Here is a 22,343-nt window from a genome sequence, read left to right on the forward strand (position 1 = left end):
AAGGGACATTCACCAAATAGCAACCTGACTCGTAACATCTGTATCTATGGATGAAGAACAAAAGCTGTGACTGTCACTATACAATCCATGTATGGATTTTTGGAGCAATCTGTGGAGTCCACTTTGTCATTAACCTGTACTGGAAAGCAGGCATATCTGTGGGCAGCCACGAATCGAGCGCCCTCGGTGTGGTAGATACTTCAGAACAAAGCAATGGAGATCATCGGTTACTGAGGTGTTGTATGGGTTCCATTGTGGAACTGGTGGATTTCATAAATTTTCTCTCTACATTCTCTCTACAATCTACTGTGGTTTTCAGAAGCCTTTGCTCATCATTGTACCTTGTGATTTGCTGAACTGAACTTTGAGAATTATTCCTAGACTTTGGGTTTGGGAATTTGCCACACACACACTTCGAGTTTATTTTTAGGGTCAATGTTTAATATCTAATGTTTTTATTTCTCTTATTCTTACAAGTAGTTATTAATAAATAGATTCTAACACAGATACATGGCCCGTTTGTTTCTATTGTTGCTGGTATGTAACAATATGACCTTCTTTACTAACTCTATCCCCATCCAGAAAGTTCGAATGAGTGGTAAAAGCGGGTTTTCTTGTAAACTTCAAAAGTGGTGGATGTTTATTTTAAAGCAAAAATAGCAAGCTCATGAGGAAAAAGCAGAAAAACTAACTAGACAGCCGTTTCAAATTGCCAGCATTAGCAAAATAGGTAGAGTAGCACGTTCCTGAGCTATTGATCCTATATTGTTCAGATTTTCCATACAGATGCATAAATTCAAGCTAAATATCTTAATGACCAAAGGCAAAAATTGACTTCAATATTTTGCTAACATTCACGTACTGATTTTTGTTCATTGTCAATGATCCATTTGAATGAATGCACATTCATGATCATTTATTATTTATTTAATTTCTAACTGATAAGCTGATAACCTTTGTGTCTTGGTTGTTCCTCAGACTCTCTTTGGGCTACATGATTAGACAGTGGTTTTATCAGCTGAGCTGCTCAATCACATGCTAATCAATAATCCCTTTGTTTCCAACCTTGAATGGTATCAAAAATCATTAAAAGCCAGGCAACATTGAAAGAAAACTAGTCATCAAACCACACAAAAACTTTTAACATTATTGCATCTCAAGGACAGAAAATTAGATAACAATGTTTTCACTGTTAGAAATTCTAAACCCGTGGATGTACCAGCTGACTGAAAATTAAATAAGAAAAAGAATTCTTTGTATGCTCAGTATGACTGAACAAAGAATGCACCATGTACTTTGTAAAGCTACAGTATGCAGCTTATACTATATATTCTTAGGGCTCTGCACACCACACCATGCATCTCTTCAAGGCTCTGCACACAGAGTTCTGCTTTCAGGGATGGCTTCGGGACTGGCAATTTCAGGGGATTCCAAGCAAATGGATGGACAATGCAGTAGTATTAACTGGTCATTGTTAACACTGTCAGCTATTTTTATATTATTTATTATAAATGTGTGGATTTAGCATCATGCTAAGTAAGTATACTGACCACACCCTTCCCCTAACCCCTGCCCAAGACAAACACACTCTTGATTGAAAGGCTGCCTCCATCAATCCAAGTATTCCAAGCTGTAAGCCATGTGTGCACACATACAGACATACATATACATGAGTACAGACACACATAATCATGCACACACACACAAGGTTATACATGCGCACAGGGTCATATGCACTGACAATGCCCTGCTCTAACCCACCGCCATCTCTCTTGAGCATACTATCTCTAAGTTATCAGAATACTCATCCAACACCCAATATTGGATGAGCAGAAATTTCCTTGAACTAAGTGTTGGCAAGTCTGAAGCCATTATCCATGGTCCTTCTCAAAAACTCTGAACACTAGGTACCACTGCAATTGCCCTCCCTAGCAACTGTCAACAACTGATTCAGACTGTTTGGAACCTTGACATTATATGTGACCTCAAAATGATCCAGAAACCACAGATGGGCTCATCACCAAGGCCAGTTATTTCCATTTCCATAACACTGTTTGATCATGAGCTGCTTCAGCTCACCTTCGGCTAAAATAATCATCCCCAGACTTGCACGTTCCTTTAAATTCCTTATTGGCTTTCTTCAGTCTACCTTCTGTAAGTGCAAGGCCATCCATCCTCATGTCCATACTTGAACAATGTTGCACATCACCCGGTTTTTGTTGAACGGTTGCCTTAATACATCCCTATAAAAACAGAACATGCTGGTAATACTCAGCATCTGTGGAAAGAGCAGCAGAGATAACATCCCAGGTCCAAGACCCTTCATCAGAACCATCTCTGATGAGGAGTCTCAGACCTGGGATACTCATTCCACTTCTCTCTTTTCATAAATATTGCTTGACCTGCTGAGTGTTCTAACACCTTCAGTTTTTATTTCAGATTTCCAACATCCACTGTTTCAGTCACCTCCCTACAAAGCTCGTTATTATGTTTGATAAAGCTCCTGTAACATTCTTTGGAAATGTCACGATGTTATAGGCACTATATGAATACAAGTTTTGGCACTTATTTACATTGAAGTGAAAGGTTCAATTGATCTAATCAATTACATTTAGACCATCGCTGACTCAAAGTTTTTCTTTCTTTCTTTTTCAATCTTTTTATTAGTTTCCAAATTAATACAGATTAATATATAACATCGATGTTTGTACATGTAATACGTGGAGATCAAGAGAACAATCATGACATAGATAATCATAAAGAATAATAAAATATAAAAAAATCTGTAGACCTCACGATCTCTTAGTATATGAATATAATATAAAAGAAAGGAAAGAAAAAGATTTATTGTGTATATAAAAGAAAAAAAAACAAATCAATAAAAAAAATTACAAACAATATATCAAACCAAACTAAAAAGAAAAATTTCAAAAAAAAAAAGACAAAAAAAAAGACTGGACTGAAATTTCTCAGTAGAAACAGAGCAATATTATGTCGTCAACTTCGTTCCTCTAAATTGGAAAGTTATTGAAAAGGGATCTATATCATATGAAAATATTGAATAAATGGACTCCAAATGTCTTCAAATTTAAGCGAAGGATCAACAGTACCACTCCCAATTTTTTCCAAGCTTAAACATGGTATAGTTTGAGAGAACCATTGAAAAGTAGTAGGGGGTATTGGATCCTTCCATTTAAGCAAAATGGATCGTTTGGCCATTAATGTATCAAAGGCAATCATATGGTAAGCAGAAGCAGATAAATGGCCAGACTCTATCCTTGGTAATCCAAAAATTTGCAGTGATAGGGTGAGGTTGTAAATCAATCTTCAGTACAGTTGAGATAATGTTAAAAATATCTTTCCAATATTTTTCCAAAAGAGGATCTATGATTTAATTATGAAAATACATCCAGAATCACTGGACAAAATTAAGAATGAACAGGAAAGTAAACTCCAGACATCTATACCTACAGAGACAGGGAAGAAAATTCTTCATTTAGTTAATACGTCTTCAATGTGTGCCAGACACTCTTTGAAACAGTTTAAGGTAGTTCACAGGACCCATATGTCAAAAGATAAGCTAGCCCGTTTTTATCACCATATAAATCCTATGCGACAGATGTAAATCGAATGTGGCTTCTCTGACACATATGTTTTGGTCCTGTCCTCTTTTGGAAAAATATTGGAAGGTTTTTCTTTACTCATTTACATGATGTCCATACATGCTGACTGTATACTTGAATACTACTGCATCTAACAACAATGGACTATTTGGTGCTGACATCTAGTCAGTGGCTCCACATTGAACTGCTGGCTGGCTGCAATGCAAGTGCATCACAACCTAAGCTGAGGGTCTGGGTATGCTTTACATCTGGCCCCCTGGTTTACACCAGTCATTGCTGGCAGATCTAGCAAGGAGCCACCCACTTTGATAAAGATCTTCATTAAAAAGGTAGTGAAGACAAGTGTTTTTTGTTGGTCTGCCTTTAATTAAAATCAGATGCATTTGCAAACAGTGAAAAGGCCTTCAAACAATGTAAACTGTCAGATTCTGTAGGACTTCGGAAGATGACAATTAGTACATCCTTCAGTTCTACAACTACCTCCTTCAAAGCCAAGGATGTGGGTAATCAGGTCCTGGAGATTTACCGCCTTTCACTCTTATAAACTTCACTATTATTAGTTTATATTTTTGCTTTGCTAATTTCTTTGAGCTTCTCATTTACTCTCGACCTGTATCCTTCCACAATATTCTGTATTTCCTAAAGGTTTTCTCTGTTTTCTTCTGTGAAAACAGAGTCCCAATCCTCTGTCACGTCATTGTTCCCCAGTATATTTTCTCCTTTTTCAGTCTGTAAGGGACAATTTTTTATTTTCTCTCCAGCCTACTTTCTTATTCTGCCACCTCTTTTCTTAGCAATGCCTTGGACTTCTTTTACTGAATTCTGAAATGTTCCCAATCCCCAGGCAGACTACTGTTTCAGTATAAGATTTGATGTAATGGTACTGTGAAGTTCTGTAGGAAGCCCTAATTGGTCATTTGTTCAGCGTGTTTGCCATAAAGGGATATATATTACCATGTATTATTTATTTAAAAGTTATCCACAGCTTGTAAAGTTAAATATTTTAATGTAGTTTCTCAGTTGACCATAGGCAACTCATGCCTTCATAGTTTGCTTTCCTCAGATTTAAAACCCTGGTCTCAGATTGAACTAAATCACTTTTAATCAGCAGATGAGGTAGCACCTGTGAAAAGAGGAACAGCTTTCACAGATACTGCCTCACCTGTTGAGTGTTTCTACCACTGTCTGCTTTATAACCTTAACGGCCTCTGCTGTCTCCAAATTGTTCCAAGCAATCTGTACTTCTTGATCTGCTAGCTAAGATCTGTTCTCTCTACTGCCATTCCATTCTTTAATATCAGGATTACCCCACTTCCATTTCCATTTTGTCAAACTCTCCTAGAAGTATCTTGGAATGTTTTACATTCCTGTCTCTGGAAAGAATATGAGCTCAGGCTGATTTATTTCTACTTGTCCCATTAATTCACTGACCTGTTATGAATGATACAAGCAGCCTTCAATGTTATATCATTTATCCCTCCTCTGACTCTAATTATCTCCTACTATTTTGTTTAAAGCTTTACCCATAACACTAATAATTCAATTCATGAGGACTCTGGTCTAAGCCTGATTCACATGAAGCCAACTCAAAGGAATAGCTCCCCCTTTTCTTAGTACTGATTCCAGTGGCACATGAATTGTAACCAGTTTCTCCCACACCAAGCTTTGAACCACACATTAAGTTCCCTGATCTTACTTGTCCTGTACCAACTTTCAGGTATTCATATTCATATCAATGCTCTGACATGATTGGACTCCGGTACCATTGTGCTTTGGCTAATTTGCTCATCCAGCTGCAAACGTTTGTTCTTATCAATGTTTATTCTTATTAACAACCTTATACCCATTGAACAAGCCCTGAAGCTCCTGCAGCGTTATCTTCTGGATCCCCGTGTGCGCTCACTTGTAGTCACACTCTCCTGTCCCTCTTGACTGACCAGATCTGTAATACTTAACCTAAGGGAGGTGACTTCCTCCGAGAGTGTCCTGGAATCTTTCCCCCTCTCTGATGCAATGCAATGTCCGAAGCTCATACTCCATCTCATCATCTCTGAGCCATCGATACTTACTGCAGATGTGGTAGCAATGGATTCCATTGATGCCAATATCCGACATCTGCAACAAACCACCTGCACTTCCAAGCCTGTCTTAAGTATATTATCAATTTATTTAACGGTGTCACTGTCATCCTAACTCTCACTTAAGTCCCTCATTCACCAAAGTCCACACTCTGTGGGCACAGCACTCAGAGGACACTGTCCTATAAACGTGCTGCACTTTTAATTGGGCCCAATGATTTACATTCCCAAGTAACAGCACAAATCATCTGATTATAATTAACCAGTTCTTGCTGTTTACCCAAATACCTGTGAGACTAAAGGCTATGTACTTGTGTCACTGTAATTTAATACTACAAGGTTAAGAGAATTCAGCTGTAAAACTAAATTAAACCAGTAAACTTAAAATGAAAATGAAATGACTTCTGACTCACCAAAGTCTACACTCAATGCATTAAAAGGACTTTGTGCTAAGGATAATGGAGTTCAAAGAGAGAGAAGTACTGGAAGACAACATGGAGCTGGGATGTAAAAAGTTACCTGTTATGTACCCTACTACAGATACGTATATTCTATGTCAAAGCCTAACTACCTGGCCTGAACCCATGTTAGATTTGGGTCAGGGAAAACATTCAGGATTAGGTTGGGTCTAGCTGTGCTCTGCTGGCCTGGCTCAGTACTTTATTCACGTCAGGATGATTCATCTAGTATTCCTTCACGTGGATAGTATGTTTCAGGCTATTGTGTTTTCAGCATTAATTGGGTCAGGTATAGAAAAAGTGATGAGAACTCAGGTTCAGTTTGGCCGTGGTCAAGTTGGGTTTGTGCCAGATTTTATACTTACACCCAAGTAGCCCTCCATTCTATGCCATAAGCTTTTTACGATGTCTCTGTAAACTTTGATTCATGTGTTTTACAGATTGTGTATAAAATACCAGAAGGCAAATTGATAAATATCTATAACAATCAAAAATGTTACACCTATTCTTTCCAAAACAGACAAGTCAATGAAATATTCTTTGGAACAATACCATTTCACCAAGTGACATCATCTAGACTGGCACCAAGAGCAATTCATATACAGACACTCCCCATTCATTGTTTTCAGATGTCTAAAAAGGATCAGAGTCACAGATGTTGGTACCAGAAGAGGTGGATAAAGAGGACAAAGCGATCTAGGGGAGTGGTCCAGTCTACTCGATCTCCTGCATGAACGGGGTGCTTGCCCTGGTTGTCTGCTTACAGAGTATGTTATGTGCTGAGATTGCAGACAACTCCATGATCACAGCAATACAAGAGATGGAGTTGTGTTTTGCTATTGCCACTGCAATGATAGGAACCACTTTGGTTGCACATCCCATTGATTTAGGTAGAATATACTCTATGAAAAGAATTACAATGCAATAGTGTAAGGCATGTTAGATCATAGAGTCAAACACCACAAAAACAGGCACTTTGGCCCACTGAGTCTGTGCCAGTCATCAAGCTCCCATTTACACAAATCCCACACTAATCTCATTTCATTCTCCCCACATTCCCATCAATTCCCACACTGCCCCCCTCCCCAGATTCTACTATTCACATGCACACCAGTGGCGATTTACCATGGTCAAATAACTGACCAAGATTTTGACCTCAGTGGCTTCCTGATGTGCAGCATGATTCTATTTCTCTTGAGGGCATTCACTACAAAGAACATTGGGTACAGAGTCTCAAAGCTTTGAATCCGGAATTAAATGAATTTGGATAAAGAAACAATTCAATGGCTTTTAAGAAGTACATTATTCAAAACTTCAACATATTCTTTAACATATTGATTAATATTAGTGATAAATTAATTAATATTTTGTAATTTTAACATCATATATGTACAATAAAATACCTCTGACAAATGACAAAAGTTTTAATAATAGTGAAATAGCCTAAACTGATATTTAGAAGTTGTTTCTTTTGTATTACTTAATTGGTTGTTTGGAAAGGATACTTGAATTCTTGGAGAAAGGACATCCATTGCCTAAGGACAATCTAAGAGATGGATAGATTGTACCTATGGGATCAATATTCTAGTCTTCACTTGTGGACAAAGTTTAAACTAACTTGACCATGGAGTTGGAACTGGAAAGCAGCAGAAAAAAAAGGAGCAATGAAAACAGAGTAAAGAGGGGTATTAACAGCAGTAAAATTAGAAATACCCCAAAATATTGAAGCTTGTGGAAATGGTGAGAAGGGAGATATTCAATTGCACATACATGGATGTCTATAACACAATTAATAAGGGAGGTGAGGTGCAAGTACATACTGCCAGGTAAGATTATAACAAGATTGCATGATGTGGCTTAGGGTTCAAAATATTCTTGGCTACCAAGCAAGAGGAGTGATGAGAAAAAAGTGGAGGGATTTTGGCAGTTTTGATTATATAGTCATACATAAGGGTAATAAATGGAAAGGAATTGCATTTGATTCAAGAATTTAAACTATGCCAAATGTTAGCAACAAGCATATGGAAAGTACAGGAGGGAACTGGAAAAAGCAAATGAGTAAAACTAAAGCTTTTAACAAAGTCCCTCATAGTAGGCTGATCCAGAGGTTTAAAGCAAATAGCATCCATGGTCACTTGACAGATTGGATTCAAAATTGGTTTGGCCATAGAAGACAGAGGGTAGAGGTGGAGGGGTGTTATTACGACTGGAGGTCTGTGACCAGTGGGGTTCTGCATGGATCAGTGCTGGGAACTCTGATGTTTGTGATAAATATAAATGATTTGGACAAAATGCAGATGGGCTGTTTAGTAAGTCTGCAGACAACACAAAAATTGTCAGTGTCGTTGGTAGTGAGGAAAATTGTCAAAGGATTCAGTAGGGTGAAGGAACCATGGGTGACAAGGGAGGTGGAACAACTAGTTAGAAAGAAGAAGGCAGCATACGTAAGGTGTAAACAGCAAGGATCAAACAGGGCCCATGAGGAATATAGAGTAGCAAGGAGGGAACTTAAGAAGGGGCTGAAGAGAGCAAGAAGGGGACATGAAAAGGCTTTGGCGAGTAGGGTTAAGGAGAATCCCAAGGCTTTTTACTCGTACATGAAGAGCAGAAGGATGGCTAGAGTAAAGGTAGGTCCGATTAAAGACAAAGGTGGGAAGCTGTGCCTGGAAGTTGTGGATGTAAGTGAGGTTCTCAATGAATACTTCTCTTCAGTATTCACTAAGGAGAGGCGTCTTGATGATGCTGAGGACAGTGTTGGTAAGGGTAATGTTCTCGAGTATGTAGATATCAAGAGAGAGGATGTGTTGGAGCTGTTAGAAAATATTAGGACAGGTAAGTCCCCGGGGCCTGACGGAATATTCCCCAGGTTGCTTCGTGAGGCGAGGGAGGAGATTGCTGAACCGTTGGCTAGGATCTTTGAGTCCTCGTTGTCCACGGGGATGGTACCGGAGGATTGGAGGGTGGCGAATGTTGTCCCCTTGTTTAAAAAAGGTAGTAGGGCTAGTCCAGGGAATTACAGACCAGCGAGCCTTACGTCTGTGGTGGGCAAGCTGTTGGAAAGGATTCTTAGAGATGGGATCTATGAGCATTTAGAGAATCATGGACTGATTAGGGACAGCCAGCATGGATTTGTGAAGGGAAGATCTTGCCTCACTAGCCTGATAGGGTTCTTTGAGAAGGTGACCAGGCAGATTGATGAGGGTAGTGCAGTAGATGTGGTCTACATGGATTTTAGTAAGGCGTTTGACAAGGTTCCGCATGGTAGGCTTCTTCAGAAGGTCAGAGGCCAAGGGATCCAGGGAGGCTTGGCCGTGTGGATTCAGAACTGGCTTGCCTGTAGAAAGCAGAGGGTTGTGGTGGAGGGAATGCATTCGGATTGCAGGGCTGTGACTAGTGGTGCCCCACAGGGATCAGTTCTGGGACCTCTACTTTTTGTGATATTTATTAATGACTTAGATGAGGGGGTGGAAGGGTGGGTTAGCAAGTTTGCAGATGACACAAAGATCAGTGGTGCTGTGGATAGTGTGGAGGGCTGTTGAAGCTTACAGACGGATATTGATAGGATGCAGAGCTGGGCTGATAAGTGGCAGATGGAGTTCAATCCGGAGAAGTGTGAGGTGGTACACTTTGGAAGGACAAACTCCAAGGCGGAATACAAGGTAAATGGCAGGATTCTGGGCAGTGTAGGGGAGCAGAGGGATCTGGGGGTTCATATCCACAGATCACTGAAAGTTGCCACACAGGTGGATAGGGTAGTTAAGAAAGCTTACGGGATGTTAGCTTTCATAAGTCGTGGTATCGAGTTTAAGAGCCGCAAAGTAATGATGCAGCTTTACAAAACTCTGGTTAGACCACACTTAGAGTACTGTGTCCAGTTCTGGTTGCCTCATTATAGGAAGGATATGGAGGTGTTGGAGAGGGTGCAGAGGAGATTTACCAGGATGCTGCCTGGATTAGAGAGTATAGATTATGAGGAGAGACTAAAGGAGCTAGGGCTTTACTCATTGGAGAGAAGGAGGATGAGGGGAGACATGATCGAGGTATACAGAGTATTAAGAGGAATAGATAGAGTGGACAGCCAGCGCCTCTTTCCCAGGGCACCAATGCTCAATACAAGAGGGCATGGCTTTAAGGTAATGGGTGGGAAGTTCAAGGGAGACGTCAGAGGGAGGTTTTTCATGCAGAGAGTGGTTGGTGCATGGAATGCACTGCTGGGGGTAGTGGTGGAGGCTGATACGTTAGGCAAGTTCAAGAGATTGTTAGATTAGCATATGGAGGAATTTAAGATAGAGGGATATGTGGGAGGAAGGGGTTAGATAGTCTTAGGCATGGTTTGAAGGTCGGCACAACATGATGGGCCGAAGGGCCTGTATTGTGTTGTATTGTTCTATGGTTCCATGGTTCTATATAGACCAATTGGAAATGTGGGCAGAGAAATGGCAGATGGAGTTTAATCTGGACAAGAGTGAGGTGTTGCATTTTGGGAGGTCAAATATAAGAGAAAAATATACAGTAAATAGCAGGACCCTTAGGAGTACTGATGTACAGTGGGATCTTGGGGTGCTAGTCCAAGTTAAAAAACAAATAAATAGGGTGGTAAGGAAGGCATATGGCATACCTGCCTTCATTGGCCCCGGTGTTGAGTATAAAAGTCGGGAGGTCATGTTGTAACTGTATAAAACTCTGGTTCAGCCACTTTTGGAGTCCTATGCGCAGTTCTGGTCACCACGTTGCAGGAAGGATGTGGAGGCTTTGGAGAGAGTGCAGAAGAGGGTCACCAGGATGCTACCTGGATTAGAGAGTATTGGATATAAGAAGAGGCTGGACAAGCTTGGATTGTGTTCTTTGGAGCAGTGAAGGCTGAGAGGCGACCTGATTGAAGTATATAAAATTATGAGAGGCATAGATGGGGTAGATAGAGTCTTTTATCCAGGGTGGAAATATTAAATACTTGAGGTCATAGCTTGAAGGTAAGAGGGGGAAAGGTTAAAGGAGACTTACAAAGCAAGTGTTTGCGCAGAGGGTGGTAGGTGCCTGGAACACATTGCCGGGGAGGTTGTGGAAGCAGATACAGTAGCAACGTTTTGGAGTCATTTATTCAGGCACAGTAACGGGCAGGGGATGGAGGGATATAGTCCATGTACAGGCAGATGGGATTACTTTAAATTGGCATCATGGTCAACACAGGAGTCATGGGCTAAAAGGCCTGTCCTTGTGCTGTACCATTCTATGTATGTAAATGCAGCTTGAACAGCATGGTGACAAGACAAGATTTGCAGTGCAGCTGAGAGCTGCTGCTACACTCTTGGAAAGGGCATCTTTTAGATAAGACATTTAGCATAAAAGATGCCATGCCAGTATGTCAAAGTAATCAGATCATCAGTGTTGTGCATGGATAAAGGTATTCGACAATGTGCCAAACAGGAAACTTGTTAAAAAGATGGAAACCCATAGAACTAAGGAAAAAGAAGTAAATTTCTTTTATTCATTTACGAGATGTGAGCGTGACTAAAATGGCCAGTGTTTATTGCCCGTCTGTAATCTCTACCTGCTTAAATTATTGCCATCTTTCTGGTAAAGATATTCCCATGGTGCTGCTGGGTAGGACTCCAGGGTTTAGATCCAGTAACAATGAAGGTATGGCTGTAGAGTACAAGTCAGCATGGTGTGTGGATTGAAAAGGAACCTGCCGATGGTGGTGTTCCCATGCAGTTCCTTTCTTTGTCCTTCTTGATGGCAGAGGTCATTGGTTTGGGAGATGCTGTTGAAGAAATATGGTGAAAATCTGCAGTGTATTTTGTCGATGGTACACGTCCACCCATGTTGCACTGTTGGTGGAAGGCGTGAATATTTAGGGTGGTGAAGAGGTTGGAAATCAAGCGTACTGCTTGGTCCTAGATGACATTGAACTTCATGAGTGGCGTATTGGCAGGAAGGTGAAGATGGAGGTGAATGAATATCATTCAGATTAGGTCATGGCTTGCAGTGGCGTTTCCTGGGGTTTTTAACTGATCAACTTGACATATTAAGTTATACATATTAATGATTTAGATTTTATAAAGTTTGCAGATGATTTGTTAAATGTGGCAAAGTGGAAATTTATAATTGATAATTGGTTTATTATTGCCACATGTAGTGAGGCACAATGAAAAACTTTGTTTTGCATGCCATCCATACAGATCATTTCATCACATTACTACATTGAGGTAGTACAAGGGAAAAGCAATAACAGAATACAGAATGAAGTGTTACAGTTACAGAGAAAGTGCAATACAGGCAGAAAATATAAGGGGCAAGGGCATGACAAGATAGATTGTGAGGTCAAGAGTCCATCTTATCGTACATGGGGACTGTTCAGTAGTCTTATAACAGTGGGATAGAAGCTGTCCTTGAGCATGGTGGTATGTGCTTTCAGGTTCTTGTATCTTACTGAGGCACCGAGAAATGTAGACAGAGTCCATAGAGGGGAGGCTGGTTTCCATGACGTGCTGAGCTGTGTCCACAACTCTCTGCAGTTTCTTGCTGTGCCGGGCAGAGCAGTTGCCATGCCAAGCCGTGATGCATCTGGATAGGATTCTTTCTATGGTGCATTGATAAAACTGGTGAGGTTCAATGGGGATGTGCCGAATTTTTTAGCCTCCTGAGGAAGTAGAGGCTCTGGTGCACTTTCTTCGTTGTGGCATCTATGTGGTTGTATCAGGACAGGCTATTAGTGATGTTTACTTCTTGGAACTTGATGGATAGTCAGCAGGACAGTTATGGGCTTCACGATGACAGACAGGTTGGTGAAAAGGAATGAAGCTTGGCAGATGGAATTGAACATTGATATCCATTCAGAGGACTAACATTGAAAGATGGTGTAAAGTAAATAGGAAGAATTTGAAAAATGTAAAGGACCAGAAAGACCTTAATGACCAGACACATAAATCCTTAAAACTGGTGAGGGAGTTAAAATTGAATATGACTGATGTTTGTTTACAAATAACAACACCCAAAATAAACCAATGCAATCATGCGAGAATTTACAGATTATAGGGTAAGCCTCGGCTTGGAGTACTGGGTTCAATATTGGGCGTTAACTTTAGGAAAGGCGTAAAGATCTTACAAAGGGGATGGAAGAGGTTTATCAAGAATGTAGGACTTTAGTCACAAGGTTGGAAAAGACAGTGGTGAAACAAAGGTGGTATAAGGGCCTCCTGAGGCAGTTCACTGGCTTCCTTTCAAACGACGAATATTGGCAGCATCTCTCTGGAGATCGTCGACAAAGTGGAGATAAATGTAGGTCATGTCGCAGACAGAGAACAGGTGCAGCAATGGCAGTGGTGCACTATGACTGTGGGGTGGGGTGGCGGGAGGGTGGGGGAGGGGTGCTGCGGGGGAACCTTCATGCTCCACCTGATTCCATATCAAGGTGAATAATTTGCCTTTATATTTAGTCACTTCCTATTTTACCTTTAAAGAAAATGGGTCTGCTTGGTTACTGCTCTGCCTTGTATCTTACCAATATCAGAAGGAGGGTTTAATCAGGTCTTAGCCCTCATTAACATAAGGTGGACCACAATAACTGATGTACCTGATTACCACATCAACCAATATGATATTGCACATATTTTAAGCACCTTTTGGACATGCAACAGAGCCTCCAAAATCTCTTTCTTATCCCCAAGGATCAAACCCAGGAGACAGACAAAACTAAGTCCAAGTTCAGTTCTGCAGTGTATAATAAGCTAATATGTTCCTTGTTTTACAACACAGTGTTAAAATTACCACATTACATTCTGGAACTCAAAAAAAAATATATAGTTTTCCCGAATGTTTACTGCAGAAAAAAGTTCCATTTGGACATGTCCATTTGCAATTAGATCTGTAAATGGTACTACTGGAGTAATTATGAAAGCCAGATTCCAGAACTGGATCATATGATGCAGGGACACATGATTTGTACATAACATTCCTGTACAGCAGGGTAACTACATCCTTTCAACTAGATAACCAACAGAGATAATAAAGTTATCAACTTGACAGTTAGTTACTATACTGTCTACTTTACTTAATAGAACATGCCACAAAGATAATTCGAGAAGTCCGTGTCACATGCTTAGAGGAACTTTCGAGTCTTTCATACATTAGACCAAACATGTATCCCAATGACTATTTGACATGCTTGCGTAAATTCGCATCAGCAGAAAGATTGCGTGCTTGTAATTACTGCAGTGGGGTGTTCAGATGCTTTCGCCGTGGCTGAGTCAGAATTCCAGGGTGAAAGTATCATTCCTGGCCATCTTTTATTATCTGCGACATAAACTGTCCTGTGGGGAAGTTTTATCTACTGTGCTTTTTTTTAAAAGTCGAAGGTTGCAGCAAGTTAATTTCCAAGCAATGATGGCATAAAATGACTTGTAACTAAATATTTAATGACCGAATTGTAATGACTGTTAGCTTATAAAGCGACAGTGTGAAGAGCAAGCATAAATTAGTCTGTAAATGTAAATAAAACAATTACACGAAATATAAAATTACCTGGTTCTACTTTATCTGGAGGTGATGAAATTCAGAACAGATCTCTGTCCCGCAATTCTTGCACAGTACAATATATTGCTTGTTATCAAACTTTTTTTCCTACTTTTTCACTTTAAAAATTGCAGTATTTAGGAAAATCTTACCGGCGATATCCCATAACTGCAGCCGGACCACAGTCTCCGAGTCCCAGTGGATAACTTTGAGAGCGAAATCTACGCCTATTGTAGCTCGATAATGTTGGGAAAAGTTTTGATGCACGTAACGTTTTATGATACTGGTCTTTCCTACCCCCAAGTCGCCGATGACTAAAATTTTATAGAGATGCTCAGTCTGACTTTTCTGCATTTTCGAAGCTGCAGGGTCATAACCCGTCATACACTGTCCTGCAAGCGGAACGAGCAGCCGTGACTCTGATCTACAGAGACCCTCGCCCAGATTTACAGCGAGGGCTGCTCTGCTAACGTGTGAACACGCACAATCCCACAACCCACTCTCACGCTATGGACAGTCCCGGCATCATCACTCAGACATGCAGCTATGCCGAGAATGTGGTAGAAGCGCAGCTCTCTGGTGGTTGATGATGATTTTATTGTAGTTGAGCAGTTTTCCCTCAGATACTTCCAAGTTTTATTTCACTTGACGGCCTAATTTATGAGACTTTAATTTCGACAGCAGGACCAACGGGTAGGGTAATAAAGTGAGGACATGATATTGTAAGAGCTTAAGAAAGAACAGTGCAGGTTTGAAGAAATGCCTCCAATTTGTTGCTTAGCCAAATGCTACTAGCTGTAGCTTTCTGACTCATAGAGTCATAGAGTAATACAGCAATGGAAACAGGCCCTTCGGCCCAACTTGTCCATGCTGACCAAGTTGCCTACCTGAGCAAGTCCCATTTGCCTGTGTCTGGCCCATATCCCTCTAAATCTTTCCTATCCATCGACCTGTCTGAATTTTAAGCATTGTAATTGTTCTCGCCTCTACCATTTCCTCTGGCAGCTCATTCCACATACCCACCACCATCTTTGTGAAAAAGTTGACCCTCAGATCCTCTTTTAGTTTTTCCCCTCTCACCTTAAAACTATGCCCTCTAGTGTTCGACTCCTCTACCCTGGGAAAAAGACTGTGACTATTCACCTTATCCATGCCCCTCATGATTATATAGACCTCTATATAAGGTCACCCTTCAGCCTCCTATGCTCCAGGGGAGAAAAAGCTCCCGCCCATTCAGTCTCTCCTTAAAATTCAAGTCCTCTGGTCCTGGTAACATCCTTGTGAATCTTTTCTGCACCCTTTCCAGCTTAATGACATCTTTCCTTCAGCTGGGTGACCAGAAGTGCACACAATACTCTAAGTGTGGTCTTACCAATGCCTTGTACAGTTGTAACATTATGTCCCAACTCATGTACTCAGTGTCCTGACCGATGAAGGCAAGCACGCAAACACCTTCTTTGCTGCCCTGTCTACGTGTGTCACCACTTTCAGAGGTATATTCTTGTACTCCTAGGTCTCTCAATCTTAGTCCCATACCACTGCATATAGATCGGCAAATTAAATCCTTGAATTGGTTGTATTTCTAATTATGCCTAAAAGATGCTGACGACAATATGATCAATTCCTTCAGGCAATTCTTCAAGTACTGGTACAAAAAGTCCCAATGAACCTGGTTGGTGCACTGACTTAAGAAATTCTAACCCTTAGTAACAAAGGATCTTTCAACCTGCTACATTATCTTCAGCAGAAAGACGTTGCAATCCACAGAAATTATAACCAGGATCATTCATCTTCCATGACTTTTCAGTTCAATGGTTTAGCCCACCCAGGTAGCTCCCATCATCACTTTTCTCTAAAATTCTTACAAAATGTAAAAGTTTCAAATCAACTCGTACTCCTTCTATGACTAATCCAACTTTATCTCATATTGTAATGACTGTAGGGTTTTCTCAGACCTGTTGGCCTGTTCATTTTCTACTTGTTTGTTGGCATCACTCTTTATCTGGAGATGCACTTGATACATGCATAAGGTTGTTTTGGTTTACATAGTTGGGGGCTGTCAAATAATGTCACCATTTGATGTAAGTTTGATTAAAGAGCATTAGATAACAAGTTACAACAGCTGTGTGATCCCCCAAAGATCAGACAACAACAGCGACCAATGCTAATTAAAAGAATCACATTCATAAACTAAGACAAAGGCAAAGCCAAATTTCAACAGCAAGGAAGACAATTTCAGCTAGAGCATAAAAAGTAAGCTTATGCACCAGGTATGAGCTGGAGCTGAAACATCTCTGTAGTGCAAAGCTGAAATAAAGGAATATTGTACAGATGAAGGTGAAAGGAAAAAGAACATGGCACTGACAGAGAGAGGTGATCAGAATTTAGTGTATAAACCTTCAGTTGGACGAGCAAAATAATTTGATTCAGTTTTAAAGCAAAAATTAGCATTGATCAATTCATAAGCACCTTTGGACCATTATGAGACTATACTAATGAAATAAAAGAATCTGTCCAGAGGCAAATGCTATTATTTAGTGACAAAGAACTGGTTACTATTTTTGAATAGATATTGTGCAGAAGTCATACTGTAAAAGGACAGGTTTATATTGCTTTTGACATTAAGTGTGTATACAGTATTCCAGCTGGCTGTCTGATAATACTGGTAGTATAGAAAAAATTGCAATAACGCATATCCTGGAGACTGCTATGTCCAGCATTAAAGGTCTGGTTCGGGATATGGGGGTGGAAAGTTGTGTGATGTTTTGGGAGCCCAGAGGAGCGGCTGGCCACTTTATTCTTGAAGAACCCTTTGATCCCTCTAGGCACTTATCTTTAGCACTTATCTTTTCAGGTCTCTTTGCTCTATTGTCAGGTTTTACAAAATGAATTGGCAATCTCTATTAAATACCATGCACATCAGAGAATCCCACATTCTGTAGATTAAAGGGGTCCCTACCTGATTTAGTCTTCAAGGTCTTTGCTTCTTTTGTGTGTGTATGACCCTTAGTTTTAACCCATCCAGAATAGAGGGGGCCCATAAGTATTTTATTTGCAGGCACTATCTAGATTGTTCACTAAAAAATTGTGTTTACTGAAGAGAAAAGTGCAGTGGTTTATGTATTTGATAATTGCTGGGAGTGTGTGAAATGACTCAAGGTATTCATAATCCATATCTAGGTGGTGGCCAGGTAAGTAAGTGCTAGGTAAAATTCAGACTTTAGGTATGCTGCAGCTAACTCCTTACACATATAAGGTCTAGTTGGGTAATTGGAAGGAAGCGCTTGCTTGCCTCTGTAAATTATCTCTTGTGGAAACCACCCTTATAGTCTGTACAGGAGAGCCTATTCACAACACGTGTATTGGACGTTTCCTGCAATTTAATAATGAGATGCAAATGTAGAGCCATCCGTTTATTCTGCTGGACCTTCATAAATTATTAAATATTTATTATCGTTTACTTATTTATCCTCCGAATTCATTGTCATTTAAGGTTAAATACGTTTATAAAATAATTGTTTCCCACAGTTTGTTACATACAGTATATGCATGGGAATTTCAGGTATACATTTTCTCTCTCCTTTAAGTGAAGTCATTTATAAAAATATAAAAGAACTGTGGATTTTTCTTAATATAATTTTGCACACAATCATCTAATCATTGGAACAAGTATGGCAGAGATAGAGGAACTGGGAGAATGGAATTGATTCCCCACGGGAGGTAGGTTGGGAGAAAGTATAGTCAAGATAGCCATGGGAGTCAGTGGGTTTTTTATGGAATTTTGTGGCTAGCCTGTCTCCTGAGATGGAGACAGAGAGATCCAGAAAGGAAAGGGAAAAGTTGGAGATGCGCACTGTGAAGGTGAGCACAGGATAGAAATTGGCTGCAAAGGTGATGATATTTTTGAGTTTCTATGAGTGCAGGAAACAGCAACAATGCAGTCATTAATATCCCAGAAAAAGTTGAGAGAGTGGGCCCGAATAGGACTGAAACAAAGACTGTTCCATGTATCCCACAAAAGCCTGACATACCTTGGGTCCAGGTGAGTACCCATAACTATGCTATTGATCTGGAGAAAGTGAGTGAAATTGTTCAGTATGAGGACAGTTCAACCAGGTGAAGGGGAACTGGTCAGATCTCAGACCCTCCTGATGTGGGACAGAGGTGTAGAGACTTTATACATTTGTGGTTTCTGAAGTTATTCAGTTTACGTGAATATATTTACATAGATCTATATAGAATGCAGAGTAGAGAAACAGGCCATTAGGTTCATCTGGTCTATGCCTTTGTTTATATTCAATGCAAAACTGCTCCTATCACCCTATAGGCAAAACCTATGCTTTTTTTCTCAGCTACTTCTTTAGCTTTCCAATGATCTTCTGCAATAGTATTTTTCTCCTACTGAATTTATTAGTGACTATTTTATACATATGTCCCTTAACTTGATTATCCTGTAAACTCTTGAATGTCCATCCTGTCAGAAGGGTCCAGAAACTTAAGGACCTTGATTGGGTTGCCCCACTTGTTCAATATTTCCTGATCATTTTTAATCATCCTTGTAAATCCTTTTTTTGAATGCTCCCCTGGATCCATATCTTTTTTGTAAAATATAGACCAAAACTGTGCACTGTATTTAAATTTTGCTAAATGTCTTAAATAATTTTGGCTCAATAAACTTTATAGATTGTACACTAAAGCTTACTAGTAGGTGACAACAATCCTAAATGATGAAAAGTAAGACACTCCTTCATGTTATTTTAACCCCATGCTCTTTTGTTCTCAATTGGTTGTTAAGCAATGTGGACCCCCGATTTATGAAATGTTGCTATTTAATGCAGTTTACTGACTGTGGTCTCCTCATAAAAGAAAATGAATTGCAAGCTGCTGCAGGATATTGTAGATGATTAGCAGGCCACAATACAAAAGAAGCTGGTGATCAGCTATAGAGACTTGGAAGATGGAATTACCATGACTCATTATAATATACATCCAGTAAGACTAGGCTTCTTTTAAACTCATCCTCAAATTTATAAATAACTTGCATACTTAAAACAAAGCATTAATTTTAATTGAAGAGTTATTGAGAGATCTAATTTGTGGAAACCCTTGGGGTCCAGTATATTAATTTTACACTTTCAATTGAGAGTAAATTTCAGCATTGCGTAAAACCAGTATTACACTTGATCCCTTCAGTTTCCCGACAGACAGGTCTGATTAAACATGCCCCTCTCGCTCCATTGACCCATTTCTTCTCCATTCCAATTGGTATTGATCCTGCAAGTAATTCTATGATATACTGAGAGAAAGGAAACCTGATAATTTTAAAAACTGTGGCTAGTTCCATGTCAGTTGATTATTTATTGCAATTTGATCTTTTTTCCTATTAAAAGGTCAATCTTCAGAAAATTACTGTTAGTGTTACAATTTATTAATGTAGCCTAAGTTAGCTAAGTTAATTAGTAATAGCATAATTAAGCAGCAAAAATCAAAAACTCAAAAGATGTATCAAAATCATTTATTCATAACCTTTTCTACCTTGTTCCAGTTTTATACTAGCATTTCTCTGAAAGGATTTGATGATCATGACAACGTACATCTCTCTGAATTGCTTTTAGGATAAATAATGGTGCTAACAATAAAACTAGAGCTCCGTCAGAGGACCATTAGCTGAGGTCATTTGATTTGCCTTCATTAGGAATGGTAACAAAGTACTAATTGAATATAATTAAAAATTTATCCAAAGGAATCAGATTCATTGCCTTATTATTTCTATACTTTTAAGTTGTGTAAATCATTAGAAAGAGAAGTATGTTCATCATTACTGAGAAGTTTTATTTTCTTCAAGAAATTTTTTTATTTTTAATTCCTTTTGACCATGCTTTTTAAAATCATTTTAGTCCTCTTAGAACAGTCCAAATACCATTGTAAAATGTTTCCATCATTTCTAAATACTCGGTGATTAAAGTTTAGTTTTAATTTGCATAACTTATATTTAATTCTCCAGAAACTACTGCCTCTAACATTAGTTGAAGGATTCTAGTGAAGGTGTAATTGAGTTCATTATATTAAATCAAGATGACCACTTCAACATTTTCCTCCATGCAGCTTAAAATCGGAACAGCCTTTTTCATTGACTACCTCAGAATTACAGTCACCAGATTGCGTTGGCTATATTCTTGATGGTCTTTCACTTGACCTATTGTTTATAATCATTCCTTTTCCACACACACAGAGTTTGTTTCTGGCTGTGTACATCACTTTCCAATGCCATGTGGAAAACAAACAGACAGATGAATACTCATTTACTTGATCCCTGGTTGTCAGCCAAACACTAATGCTTTCTATCTCCAATATGTTAAAATTAATAAACACAAGTATTCAAGTAAATGGAAGAATGCAATCTTTTAATGCTCCGATGATTTTCTTTTCCTCTCCTGTCCTGGTTAGAGTAGCACCCTGGGGATTCTTATTTTATAGCCAAAGGTTAGCAACCCTTTTGTGTGAAGAAGGTTCTTTTGGGATCTTAAAGATGGAGGACTCTGGACACAGGCTTTGGATCTTAAAAATAGTTTAATCACAAAGGCAGACTCAGGAACAGAATGAATGGGAACGAATGCACACTCACACACACAGGGGACCGCGAACGTGAGGGGGGAAATCGCAACGAGGATGAGGTACACACACACACACACACACACACAATAAACAAGATACAGCTTATCAAGGGATAAATGCATGAACACCTTGACCCAAATAAGCATTGGCCCTAACACTCCCTGGAATCTGACTAAGATGCTCCCAAACCACGTGGTGGTGCACACTCTTACCAGTGGTCTCTGCAGCATGGTCTCACTATTCCTGGAGCAGTTGAAAGAGAAAAAGCCAGGAACGTGCAGCACTCTTTATAGTGCTGGACGGCTGGGTGGAGCCTGGCCGGGTAATTTAGACAGGCCAATGGCTTGGGGGTCAAGGACAAAGGTGTTTACCAAGGCCAATGGTCAGACAGGTTCAGGAACAAAGGTGCTCTCCAAGGCCAATCCCTATGCCCACACCTGATGGGTGGGGTGGAGCCAAACCTTGATTGACAGTGGTGTCACTCCCGATCCAATAAGCAATGCTGTCTTCCGACCAGAGGGGTCAGCGTTGTTACTGTCACGTGACAGCCATGTGCTCTCATACTACAACCCTACACAGATCCCACTTCCCATAGACCCCTGAGATCAGCTGACTGTGTATATACTTACAGTGGAATGAGCTAGTAAATCCTTCTGATGCTCAAATTGGTTTCATTGGCTCCATGATGGTTCCATCTGTATGCAAGGTTTCCTTCTTGACTTTGGTTGGGGAGGTACCAAAGAATTTTGTATCCTAGAATCACTAATGATTCATACATATAGAGAATAAAATAAGGTCACAGAGAACTAAGTAGAGAGTTACAATTCTCATATTTTCTTAACCACTGATGAGATGCAGAGGAAATATTTCAAAATAAGCTATATTTTTTGCAAAAGAGCTACAATTCTTTTGGGATAAAATTATACAAAATAAAGATTTGCATTATGTCTTCAACAATATATTTATGATAAAAGGTATACTTCAGAGAGCTGATATTCCACACATAACACATGTATGAAGGTGTTATGCAATGTCAGTTTTGGCTCCAGTAGTTTGCT

General features: G+C 39.7%; 1 protein-coding gene across 1 annotated transcript in view; it reads right to left on the bottom strand.

Annotated features, from left to right (window-relative positions):
- LOC127575960 (ras-related protein Rab-38-like) overlaps window positions 1–15,136 on the bottom strand; it is a 39,018-nt gene extending 23,882 nt beyond the window's left edge. Inside the window, exon 1 of the mRNA XM_052026244.1 lies at window positions 14,823–15,136. Within this exon, the coding sequence (XP_051882204.1) occupies window positions 14,823–15,054 (232 nt within the window). The 5' untranslated portion in view covers window positions 15,055–15,136. The remainder of the gene's footprint in view (window positions 1–14,822) is intronic.
- Between the last annotated feature and the right edge of the window lie 7,207 nt (window positions 15,137–22,343).

The sequence above is a fragment of the Pristis pectinata genome, chromosome 11, assembly GCF_009764475.1.
Source record: "Pristis pectinata isolate sPriPec2 chromosome 11, sPriPec2.1.pri, whole genome shotgun sequence".
Classification (NCBI taxonomy): Eukaryota; Metazoa; Chordata; class Chondrichthyes; order Rhinopristiformes; family Pristidae; genus Pristis; species Pristis pectinata.